This window comes from Styela clava, chromosome 10 (genome assembly GCF_964204865.1).
Source record: "Styela clava chromosome 10, kaStyClav1.hap1.2, whole genome shotgun sequence".
Taxonomy (NCBI): domain Eukaryota; kingdom Metazoa; phylum Chordata; class Ascidiacea; order Stolidobranchia; family Styelidae; genus Styela; species Styela clava.
This window is the reverse complement of record NC_135259.1, coordinates 3,612,601-3,625,042: the sequence shown is the minus strand read 5'-3', so window position 1 is coordinate 3,625,042 and position 12,442 is coordinate 3,612,601. Positions and strand designations below refer to the sequence as shown.

At 33.9% G+C, this 12,442-nt stretch overlaps 3 protein-coding genes across 3 annotated transcripts in view; 2 read left to right on the top strand and 1 right to left on the bottom strand.

Annotated features, from left to right (window-relative positions):
- The window catches only part of LOC120337688 (aminopeptidase N-like), a 64,209-nt gene that overhangs the window by 15,207 nt on the left and 36,560 nt on the right, over nt 1-12,442 (bottom strand). The window lies entirely within an intron of this gene.
- On the top strand, nt 1,667-5,902 carry LOC120337572 (putative oxidoreductase SAR2567). Its single transcript, XM_039405401.2, has 8 exons — nt 1,667-1,820; nt 2,132-2,262; nt 2,392-2,526; nt 2,776-2,872; nt 4,450-4,560; nt 4,680-4,716; nt 4,954-5,017; nt 5,508-5,902. The coding sequence occupies exons 1-8, from the start codon at nt 1,784-1,786 to the stop codon at nt 5,655-5,657; spliced, it is 762 nt and encodes a 253-aa protein (XP_039261335.2). The 5' UTR covers nt 1,667-1,783; the 3' UTR covers nt 5,658-5,902.
- On the top strand, nt 8,137-12,024 carry LOC120337573 (putative oxidoreductase SAR2567). The gene is made up of 8 exons (XM_039405402.2): nt 8,137-8,425; nt 8,747-8,877; nt 8,973-9,107; nt 9,776-9,872; nt 10,366-10,476; nt 10,598-10,634; nt 10,865-10,928; nt 11,467-12,024. The coding sequence occupies exons 1-8, from the start codon at nt 8,389-8,391 to the stop codon at nt 11,614-11,616; spliced, it is 762 nt and encodes a 253-aa protein (XP_039261336.2). The 5' UTR covers nt 8,137-8,388; the 3' UTR covers nt 11,617-12,024.

Here is a 12,442-nt window from a genome sequence, read left to right as displayed (position 1 = left end):
AATAAACAAATTGAGACTGAATTTCGAGCATTTTAGAGAGGAATCTTAGCGCCATCTTGCGAAATTATGATTTTCCGTTGTTTGGTTACAGCTCGATCCTAACGAACATCTTTGAATACATCGAAATTTTAATTTCTATGAAGGTTTAACTTTCCCAAAAATATATGCCAGAAGCCCCGCTTTAAACTATTTGGCAGAAGTGTCAATATGCCTAATTTTGCTATGATCTGATTTTGCCAAGTCATCTCCTTGGTTTTTTTTGTGTAATGTCTTGTGTGAATATATTAAGAAAGTTGTTTGCTATGCCCCAATTGCTACCATAAGAACTACGAACGTAAAACTCGCTTGAGTCATAGTGTGCACACATAGACGTGGCTTGTAATGACGACAACAATATAGTTTTCTGTAAAGTCATCCAAATCGTCCAGTACAGTGCCAAGTCATAAATTAGAGTTATGTCGTTTAAAAAAACGTTCGCAATCTTCCATGAAATTTTCAATTTTATAACAATGAACAATTCTACCAAGTAAAATGATCTCGTAGCAACTTTCCAAGTTCATGCCCCCTAGTGGCTGTTTGTCTATACCTTATTTTCGCAGAGCCGATGTTAAACACATTTTATTTCTGATTGAAGCTAACGATGCAGATAATAGTAGATTTAGATAAAATAAGTCGTCACTGCTAAATCATTGCCTTGATCAGAAATTAGAGTATATTATCAGTTTGTAATGTAAACTTATTTTAATTATCTGCCACCCAGATATCGGGAATAAAGTTCGCAACTGAAAAAATACAATTTTGTTAGCATCATTTTCAATGAAAATTTCAATTTTATATCACAATAATGCTAACAATGCATTCATTTCGCTAATTTTGTTTTTATTTTTCTGTGGCAATATATTTTATTCATCGCATCATCTTTCTATTCAGACAAAATAGTTTGGGCTGCAATTTTAAATGGATAAAGTTTTCAGAAAAAATCCCAGTCGGAGTTAAACCATTTTGGGAATTGAGAAGAGTATGCCCAAACAAACAATGACTATGTAATAATTCGAGCCGAAAAAGTCTATGACTCAATATTTACCTCCGCGTTCGTGCAGACGACGAATTTGCGATGTATTAAACCCCATGCCTGGGCATTAGAAAAGTAGCATATGTGTGTATAAAACTGTCAATATTAGCAACGCCTGTTATCATGTATTGAGAAATTTGAAGATTTTAAAAACTCTTGGTTTTCGCATGACATCCTTTGTGTTCATTTGATAAACGACATAGATTGTCGAAAATATTTTGATCGTTTTCATTCATATTTCAATGAAAATTTTCTTAATGATCATCAAATAATCTGTGTTATTGATTTGATTATAACAACAACTTAGGCTATAGAAAACGATATATATTAAATTCATGGCAAGCAATATTAGATCCAACGCTGCATTTTCGCTATTTTTTAATCAATCACAAATTTCAACGTGCCGATACATATTGAAACAGGCAACACTAGCAACAGTAACTACAGAAATACACAATTTTCTTCTAGAAAATTCATAAACCTTTGTTTGATTATGGAGGTTGCATTTTTCTGTTTTGTGAAATCAAGGACAATGACTTTTTAAACTGTCCATTCTATGCGGCATATCAGATTATTGAATCAATACTTCAGAGTATTTACTTAAGAACATGACTCAGCAGTTTTGCAGGTACAAAAACCCAAGTTATATATCCACCACGTGAATTGACAGCAATTTTTTTGAAGCAAGTTGGAATCAGAAGAGGCTTGGAAATGGGTAAATTTGACAAGAAAGTTGTTATTGTAACTGGTAAGTACTTTTATTATGTTTGATGATTACCTGAGTTGAATAATGGTCGAAATTCATCATTTGACTGGCCAAAAAACTGGAAATTTGAAAGCTAAATCTTTGGAGTGATATGAACAAAACACATACTAACACACGTGTTAAGCTTAAGTGTGGAGAGGCTTTAAATTTCTCTTCTCAGAAGTTTTCTGTTTATCTTTTTGGACACATTCCAGCTATCCAATTACATGAAAAAGAAAACCAACGACTGGTATACAAAAAAATAATGTACTCTGAGATTTACCGCAATTGTCATCACGATTTATATTTTTAAGGCGCTTCCAGTGGTATCGGGGCCGCAACAGCAGTATTATTTGCAAATGAAGGTGCTAACGTTGTTGTTACTGGGCGAAACAAAGAACGTTTGCAGGAAACAGCAAAAAAGTGCAGAGCCGCTGGTGCTCAGGTAAATAACAGTTAGGGTCTAAGAAATACGCCTCAAAAAAGATAGAAGATAAACCCTACACATTTGCTTTTTTTTCTGTTTATTCAGAGAGCATTCATAATTTCAACGTTCTACTGGTTATTTTTTCAGGTTCTGGAAGTTATTGCAGATTTAGTAAAGTTCGAAAATCTAGAAAGTTTAGTCAAAAAATCCGTAGAAAAGTTTGGAGGAATTGATATTCTTATCAATAATGCCGGATATGGAAGAGCAGAAATGGTCGAGACGGTAGGTAACGATTTAATGATATGTAAATATTAATTTAACAAAAAAATACGCCACTGTAAAAAAATGTGATAGAATGATAAAAAAATTTAATCAACTGTAGAAACAATAATGGCAAATCAAGTTATGACTTTGTAAGTGTTACTGGATTCGTTCCGACAAAATAATCCAATGCCTTTAGTCAAAAATATTTGTAAGACTCAATCTGGCTCTTGACGTTTTCAGTAGGTTAATATTATTCCTCATTTATAGCTTGAACTAGATGAATACGAACGAATATTCAACGCCAATCTTCGCGCTCCAGTGTTTCTCTGCAAATATGCTTTGCCACATTTAAAGAAAACTAAAGGTAGGGTCAAATTTCCTTTTTAAAATTGAATATTTTTTCCAAAAAAAGTTGTTCAAAGCAATGTCACGTGTACCCACAATAAATGAAACTTATCTATGAGCAAAGTTACAAGCGACTACCGACAGGAAAAGAGCTGCTGGAACCATAAAGAACTGGCGGTGCATGGCGCGTAATTACGATAATCTGCAAAATTCATTTTTGATGTGATATTCTTTCTACCGAAAACATAAATAGTTTTGTATAAATAACATTAGTGCCGCTAAATAATTTGGGGATTTATGCGAGAAGTAATAAAATTTTAGTAGAATATAAAATTGATTTGCATAATACGCATTTCAAAATGTAAATCATGATTTAACAAGACTTTTGCAAAAAGCTAAAAATTTGTTTCGTCTATATCAGGGGTTCCCAACCTTTTTATCATAATTTCCCACTTACGATTTAGGCTGAGTTATTATTTCCCACTACATATTAGCTCCCTTAACAAGAACATTTTTTTGTTGAATTGGTAAGACTTCCTGTAATAAAGACTTTGCAATTGGTGCAGAAGTTGAAACCCTGCGAGAACGAACATTAATTGCGCCATCTAGCATCTCAAGATAGTGACGATCCGTGTAAAGAAAACTAGTGTTCTTCATCGAAAAGAGCAATTCAACGCATAAGATTACAAAGACCACATCAGAGTTTACATTGTACCATCAATTTAATTTTTTTTTTTTCGATATGATGAACTGGATGTTTGAACCTATTTTTAAAAAAGCGCATTGTTATTGGACCAATGACATTAAATGTCATTGATTGGACATTTTCATCAATGTCTCACCAATATGTGGGACTTATTAGTCCTTGCTTTTCGCAGGACAACTGCATAAGACGCAGTCACCTTTAAACTTATTTGAAATTGCTGTCGAATCTCATCTTGCTTTTATTTTGCGATTTTTTTAGCAAACTGATAAGCAAAAGGATATTTGAAATATGTTGCTTCATTTGATGGGGCTCCATAGGACCATTGGAGATGGTCTTAGGGCAAACAACGCATTGCAGAAGTTGCTCAAAATTTTTCTTTACAAACATGAGACGTAGCCGAGATAACTATGATCGTATTTCTTTTTACGTTAGTCATAATTACCTTTTATTAAAAGTTGATTGGAAAGTTGAGAATGATATTTGTTCATCAGAGCGTATGACTACCCAATATCTCAGAGACATTTGAAATTAGAGTGCCCCCCTTAGCAGGTCTGCAACGAAAATCGATCGAATATCATGGCCAACGCCGTGCTATTTTACCAAATTTTCGATTAATTGAATGGGAATCTTTTTCCGCTTCGTGGCTTATATATATGGTGATTTTCATTGTGTAGTATATAATAATTGTGTTATTGCGCGTATATTTTTAGAGGGGCATTCTATTTCCCACCAGCAACTCCCAAATTTCCCACTAGTGGGAAATTTCCCACCGGTTGGGAACCACTGGTCTATATGTACGATTGAAGCAAAATCTGCATAAAAACGTAATATAATGATGTTCCATGGAACAACTTACTTATTTCATAAATAAACTTATATTTAATTTTCAGGTTGTGTGGTTAACGTGTCAAGCTGTGCTTCACTCCAAGCCACCCCGCAATCTGTTCCATATAGCATGACAAAGTCTGCACTTGATCATTTTACAAGGGGATTTTCAGCAGGTACATAAAATACACAGTAAAATACAGTTTAATCAATGTACTTGCGTTTAATCAAATAATTTAGTATGAGTTGAAAAAATAATATTATGAACTAATTAACGACAATTAATCTATTTCAGAGTGTGCACCTTTTAAAGTACGAGTCAACTGCATCAAGTACGCAAACTTTTTACGTTTTTATTGTCCTAAACATGTAAACATATATTATAAACAGATCATAACAAATTATACACAGATATTCCAGAAAGATACTTTATATACATAGTTTCAAATGTATTTAATTTTTAATCCCACCCAAAAATTTCACTGTGGCTATAGGTAATGGTAATGCGTAACTGGAGCTAACTGGTAATGAGTAATTTTATTTCTGATGAATGAAATATCTTATTTAAGTCCTGCTGTAGTTGGAACAAGGTTTGGAGAGAACTTGAATATACCAAAGGAAACGATGGACAAGGTACGAGTTTGAAAATACTATTATCTAAAATCGTCCTTGTTCTATTTTACAAAAGACGTGGGATAGGTTTTTGAGATACTCAATTTCAGATGGCTTTTAAAACAATATTTTGTGGCATGCATTCAATGATACTGAGCGAAAAACCGTTCTGCCGTCAATTATAAATTATCATCGAAGGATTATGATAAGGATCAACTTGAAAAGGAGAAATATTTTTTATGTTAAAATGAATGACATTTACAAATTATAGTATTAATCCAATTTGTCCTTATTTAATGTAAGATCTTTTGAAAGTCATTGCCTTTATTGTCACAGCAATATTCTTGTTTAAGAATTTGGGTTATTTGTGTCTATGGTGTAACGCTTTTATAGACAGAATTACCAAGCTATCGCCGTGTTCCTAGCCATTCATGCGTATATATGCGTATATATACGTACAAACAAATTAAAAAATATTACATTCGATTGAAAATATGTGTTCTTAATTCAGTTGATTGGTGCCTATATGAAAAGACAGCCACTGGGTATTATCAGTTCCGAACAAGTAGCTGATGGTATTCTTTATCTTTGCTCATCGCCCGTTACTACGGGAATCACTCTTCCAATGGATGGAGGCTTGCTGAATTCATCATCCATGTAATGTTTCACGGAGAACAAAATATATTTGTTCTACAAATATTCTGTTGCTGGTATTTTTTGCAAAGCTTACCAGATTACCGCTCTAAATTTTGGAAATTTCAACGTTTAATTACTGACTATCTATTTTTTTCTTTGGATTAGCATCTCAAACACCGTGGTTACATATCTGGGCTTTCTGTTCAGCCCCTACAGAAATTAAAATATTACATTTGTTTTTGTTATTTTGAAATAAAGCAATGTAACAAATAGTAATTTTGGTCTGAATTGTACTCACGAGGGTGTTCGTTGGCAAGAGCTATTTGGTAATTTGATTGGTTGGGAGTCCTAAAAGTTATCAGGACCGTGACATTGTTGACGCCAACAAATGCCAGCTATTGAAGATATGTGGCAATAATATAATACCTTTGGTCATGCTTTTAATATCAGAAGTTTGTCAAGAGATTGTAAATACCTAAACGTATGCTAAAAGACCACTTATCATTTGCAAAAATTCCTGTGCAGTAACCTATAGGAAGATATTAATTTACAGACAGTATTGGGTTAGAGACCCAGAAAGAAAAACAGTCGCAGATGTGGCAACAATACACTTTGTAACTAAGTTTTGGTTAAACTAAATTTAATCTAAAATTTCTTCATGAAGATTGAATGAAAAAGTTTCAGTGTCAGAATTTTGTGTGAATCTATGAAATTCAGTGTTCAGGGATTCAGAAGTGGGCAAGGTATGGACAAGCTTTTCATAAACGTATTAACGTTTTGACAAACCGAAGTGTTTTTAAATCCAAAGGTATCGGGATATGGTTGAAACGTGGTGCGTTCATAAAAGAGCGACTCGATTAATGTTCCAATACTACCAGACTACAAACGTAAGTCTGATCAAAAAGTGGATGATTAGAAATTTTTCCGTGTTTGGGAAAACTTGGGAATATCATTCAGGAACACTTTTGCAGCAGTGCGGTTTCACGAATACGCCAAGTTCGCCAGGCCCACAAAAGATTCGGCTCGATGCAAAAAGACACTATAGGTTTGATAGTTTGATAACGCAAGTAAAGAAATTTACTAAGCACTGAAAATCAGAAATGCATAGATTGAACAAATAAGAAAAGCAGTAAAACACGTCCATCTTTAACAGCAGTCAGACAAGGAAGACATGGTGCAATTCAAACAGAAGTGCCGGGAGTCACTCAACAATTGTGAAATCTATTTAAGTGGAAAATATATCAGTTGAAACCGTGGCTCTGACTCCACAGTCCACACATTTCTGAACAGGGCATTTAAGTAATATAAATAAAACATTAAATAAAACAGAATTCAGTCCCTTCACCACAACCCCATGTTCTGTAGAAAAAAGTCACCAACTAATTTACTCTCCAATATGAATTCCTAAAATATCAATCCCAGCTCAGTAGGCCTAAATTCCATATAAAATCACAGTTCTAGCATGTGGTAAGTGAAAGCCATAAGATATCAAACACATTAATTATGATGGACGGCAATTTGAAAAATAATCAAAACACTTCTGAATCATCACTGACGTGTCCTTATCTGCTTGTTATTTTCCAGTATTATTAAACGTACTTTCGCGGAGTGAACCTCACTGAACTCCTTCAGAGGTCAAATGAGGACACAATAAATTGGAATGCTAAGTGTTCATAAATGATGATGCAACATTGAACGATCGAATCGATCCAAATAACAGTTATAACGAAATATACACATGAACCTTACCTCTTTCATGTATCGTGGTCAAATTTTCACATCGGCAAAAACACGTTCTATTTTAGTCAAGTGATGTTTTTATATTGGCCCACTAGGTTATGCCGCTGAGTAACGTATACATTACACATCGCTCTGCTGGAGGTAGAAAAATCGGTGGTGGTGAACGATAAAGCAGTGGTGATGGATCGTTTAGCTGTTTTTAAAGATTCCTTCAGCATTTTGGAGTATTTTGGTGGTGATGCGTGTGCTAAAATTGGCACATACAGCTACTGAGTTATGGATATAAAAGTTTATGTTCATCTCTGATTCAGATATTCATTTCCGTTGTGCATGAAATATAATACAATTGAACAAAACAATAAATTAAATAACTTGTTGAAAACAAGTTAACAAACACACAATATTTCGTCGGGTAATTGATGAGTCATAGAGATAGAGATATCAGCTATTTGTTCAGAATCAATGATCCCAAGTCGCCAAGAATTTGGATGTAGCGTTCTTTCATCTAAATTAAGAACATGGTATTATTGAAATGCAATATTTTTGCACTTGTGTGTTAATGCTCTTAGAATTTGGGCATGGATGGCCGAGAATATAGAGGTGGTTGAGTCGGAACACAAATCATGTGAATTCCCCTCATAAAAATTTCTGGTGAGAAACAAAAAAAAGCTTCCACGTGGTCTCGCATTAAACTATAAGGACAAAAAATACAAGAACCTCAAAAGCTAGCTACTTCGTTCCAGTACATGAGCATTTATAACTTGTTTGTACAGACGACTGATTTGCGATGTAAAGAACCACATGCCATGGCATTAGAAAAGTAGTATATATATATGTGTTCAAGACTGTCAATATTTGCAACGTCTCTATCGTGTATTGAAAAATGCTTCAGAGCATTTACTTAAGAACGGACACGACTCGGCAGTTTTGCAGTTACAAAAAGCCATTATATATATCCGCCATGTGAATTGACAGCAATTCATTCAAAGCAAGTTGGAATCAGAAGAGGCTCAGAAATGGGAAAATTCGACAAGAAAGTTGTTATTGTAACTGGTAAGTACTTCTTTATGTTTGATAATTTGTGTATGTTTGATAAGTCCAATATTGGTTAGTCTACACTATTTTGTCGCAACATTTGTCTAGAATATTTTAAAGTCAAAAAGCTAAATCCTTGAAGTGATAAAACACACATTCATACTACACATCGCATTAAGCTTTAGTAGGGAGGGGCTTAAATATCTTATTACAGACGTTTTCTGTTTATCTTTTTGTGCATACTCCAATTATCCTATTACATGAAAATGATAACCAACGACTGCTGGTATCAAAAAAAGTAATCGCGCCATAATTGTCATCGCGATTTCGATTTTTAAGGCGCTTCCAGTGGTATCGGGGCCGCAACAGCAGTATTATTTGCAAATGAAGGTGCTAACGTTGTTGTTACTGGGCGAAACAAGGAACGTTTGCAGGAAACAGCAAAAAAGTGTGAAGCCGCTGGTGCTCAGGTAAAAAAACACATAGAGTCTCTTATGCATGGCGTTTTTATGTGTTTATTCATACGGAATTCACAATGTCAACGCGTTACTGGTTATTTTTCCAGGTTCTGGAAGTTATTGCAGATTTAGTAAAATTTGAAAATCTAGAAAGTTTAGTCAAACAATCTGTAGAAAAGTTTGGTGGAATCGATATTCTTATCAACAACGCCGGATATGGAAGAGCAGAAACAGTCGAGACGGTAGGTAACTAATATATGATATGTGGACTAGATAGCGATCGGAGACCGTCGACTTATCGATCTTCGCAGCGACGAAAGTTGGGGGATTCCCAAAACAGAATCTGCGGTTTCGATTCCTTCGCTCTGATTCAATAGCGACACCACGTGTCCCATCCCTAATTGATTAAACGCTCTCTAATTATACGACATAATTCATTCAAAAGCAATAAGCTTCTGGTCCGAGATATGGAGAATGCCCACGCAAAATTTTGAGCAGATTAAACTCGCTTTCGTGAGATATCGCGTAACATACGAAAGTGTCTAACAGACAAATACCTATCAACATACTTACCGATCGAGATCAATAAGTAATAATACCTTGACAAGAAATTACGTAACTGATAAAAAAAGTAATAAAAAAGGCATAAAATTGAATCAATTGTAGAAGCAATATTGGCAAATTAAATTATGACTTGGTGTGTGTGACTGGAGTCGTTACGACAAAATACTCCAATGCTATGAGTCGGACATCAATATTTGTAATACTGTATAGCTCTTGTCATGTTTTGAACATTTCATGACACATGCATTTTCATCATTAATTAACCATGATTTTATGGTGACTCAAATTAGTTTCGAGTCGACGACTTTTCTAATTATATATAAATGTTAATTTTCTTCATTCGTAGCTTGAACTAGATGAATACGAACGAATATTCAACGCCAATCTTCGCGCTCCAGTGTTTCTCTGCAAATATGCTTTGCCACATTTAAAGAAAACTAAAGGTATGCTCAAATTTCCTTTTTGAAGTTGAATATTTTTTTTTTCAAAAGTTGCTCAAAGCAAGGTCATGCGTACCCACAATAAAAGAAACTTATCTCTGGGCAAAGTTACGGGCGAACACTGACTTGCAAAGAGGTGGTGGGTGGATTGCGCGTTAGCAATTACAAAAAACTAAAATTAATACATTTTTAATCTGGTATTTTTTTTATCGGAAACATAAATGGTTTTGTATAAAGAACATTAGTACCGTCAAATAATTGGGCAATATATGTAAGGAGTAATGAAATTCCGCATTTAAAAGAATATAAAATTGATTTACAGAATACGCATTTCAAGATGTAAATCATGATCCTTTTTTAACATGTCTTTGCAAAAAACTAAAATTTTGTTTCGTCTATGTACGATTGAAGCAATATTTGCATAAAAACGTAATATAATGAAGGTTTCATAGAACAACTTACTTATTTTATATATAAACCTATACTTAATTTTCAGGTTGTGTGGTTAACGTGTCAAGCTGTTCTTCACTTCATGCCACCCCGCAATCTGTTCCATATAGCATGACAAAATCTGCACTTGATCATTTTACAAGGGGATTTTCAGCAGGTACATAAAATAGACTCAAAGTTGAATCAATGTACTGCATTATCGCGTTTAATCGAATAAGTTAGTATAAGTTGATAAAATATTATGTATTAATTAATTAACGGGAATTAATCTATTTCAGAATGTGCACCTTTTGGTGTTCGAGTCAACTGCATTAAGTAAGCGAGCTTTTTACGTTTTTATTGTCCTGGTCAATTTTTATGTCGCCACCAATCAATTTATAAACGTAAAATTGCATCTTAATTATCATAAACAAATATTTCAAAAAGATACTCTATAAAGATAGTTTCAAATATATTTAATTTGTAAATTGACCCCAAAATGTCACTGTGACTAATAACTGGTAATGAGTGAATTTATTTTTGATAAATAAAAAATCACTTTTAAGTCCTGCTGTAGTTGGAACAAGGTTTGGAGAGAACTTGAATATACCAAAGGAAACGGTGGACAAGGTAAGAGCTGAGAAACATTATTATGTAAAATCGTCTTTGTTATGTTTCACGAAAGGCGTGGGAAAAGATTTTGAGATAATCAATTTCAGATAAGTTTCAAGACAATATTTTGTGACATCCATTCAATGATACTGAACGAGAAACATCATGCCGTCAATTATAATTTTATCATCGCAGGATTATGATAAGGAATTATTATTTTGTTAAAATGAATGACATTTATTAAACAATAGTATTAATCCAATTTATCACTATTTTAAGTGAGATCTTATGAACGTCATTATTGTTATTTTTCAACGCTAAATTCTTGTTTAATAACTTGGGTTATATGTGTTTATGGTGTAACACTTTTGTGATATTCAACATACGTACCCATCTTTTGAAACGCTGGTAAAATTCAAGTTAATTCAAGTCAATATTACTTATAAACAGAATTAACAAGCTATTACTATACTTCTAGGCATTCATGCGTATAATTATGAGGACAAACAATTGAAATAATGTTACTCTTAAGTCAAATCGTGTGTTCTTAATTTAGATGATAGCAGTCTATATGAAAAAACAGCCACTTGGAATTATCAGTTCCGAACAAGTAGCTGATGGTATTCTTTATCTTTGTTCATCGCCCGTTACTACGGGAATCACTCTTCCAATGGATGGTGGCTTGCTGAATTCATTATCCATGTAATTTTTCACAGAAAACAGAATATATTAGTTTCATAAGTATTCTGTTATATTTATGGCAATGTTTACCAGATCACCGCTCTAAATTTTGAAAAATTCCAATGTGTAATTACTGACTATCTAATTTGTCTTTGGGTTTGCATCTGAAACACCGTGGTTGCATATCTAGGCTTTCTGTTCAGCCCCCAATGCGTATACATAGATTGAAATATTACATTTGTTCTTGTTATTTTGAAATAAGGCATTGTAGAAAATAGTCATTTGATTCAGAATTGCACTCACGAGGACGAGACGCCAACAAATGAGTTGGTAATACTTTTGATGTCAAAAGTTTGTCAATAGATAGTAAATACCTAAACGTATGCTGAAAAGCCACTCATCATTTGCAAGAATTCTTATTCAGTAACCTGAGAAACAAGTGTTATCAATTTATAGGCAGTATTTGGTAAAAGATGCAAAGAGAAAAACAGTCGCGGATGTGGCAAAATTATAAAGATTGGGAATATCATTCAGAAATAGTTTCATAAACTGCAGCGAAGCGGTTTCACGAATACGCCAAGTTCGCAAGGCCCACAAAAGATTCGATCTGCTGCAAAGCGACACGATAGGTTTGATAGTTTGATGATTAGTAAAGAAATCTACTAAGTACTGAAAATCAGAAATGCACAGATTGAATATATAATGAAATAAAGTAAAACACGTCCATTTTTAACAGCAGTCGGACAAGGAAGTCATGGTGCAATTCGAAAACGGGGCAGTGCGGACAGAAGTGCTGAGAGTCAATCAATAATTGTGAAATCTATTTCAGTAGAAAATATATCAGTTAAATC

Excerpts from the sequence above, each read along its gene's own strand:
- LOC120337573 (XM_039405402.2), top strand. The coding sequence starts at position 8,389 with ATGGGAAAATTCGACAAGAAAGTTGTTATTGTAACTG. Across the intron at positions 8,426-8,746 it reads GAAAGTTGTTATTGTAACTG|GCGCTTCCAGTGGTATCGGG; the intron begins GTAAGTACTTCT and ends TCGATTTTTAAG. Across the intron at positions 8,878-8,972 it reads GTGAAGCCGCTGGTGCTCAG|GTTCTGGAAGTTATTGCAGA; the intron begins GTAAAAAAACAC and ends TTATTTTTCCAG.
- LOC120337572 (XM_039405401.2), top strand. The coding sequence starts at position 1,784 with ATGGGTAAATTTGACAAGAAAGTTGTTATTGTAACTG. Across the intron at positions 2,527-2,775 it reads GAGCAGAAATGGTCGAGACG|CTTGAACTAGATGAATACGA; the intron begins GTAGGTAACGAT and ends CCTCATTTATAG. Across the intron at positions 2,873-4,449 it reads ACATTTAAAGAAAACTAAAG|GTTGTGTGGTTAACGTGTCA; the intron begins GTAGGGTCAAAT and ends TTTAATTTTCAG.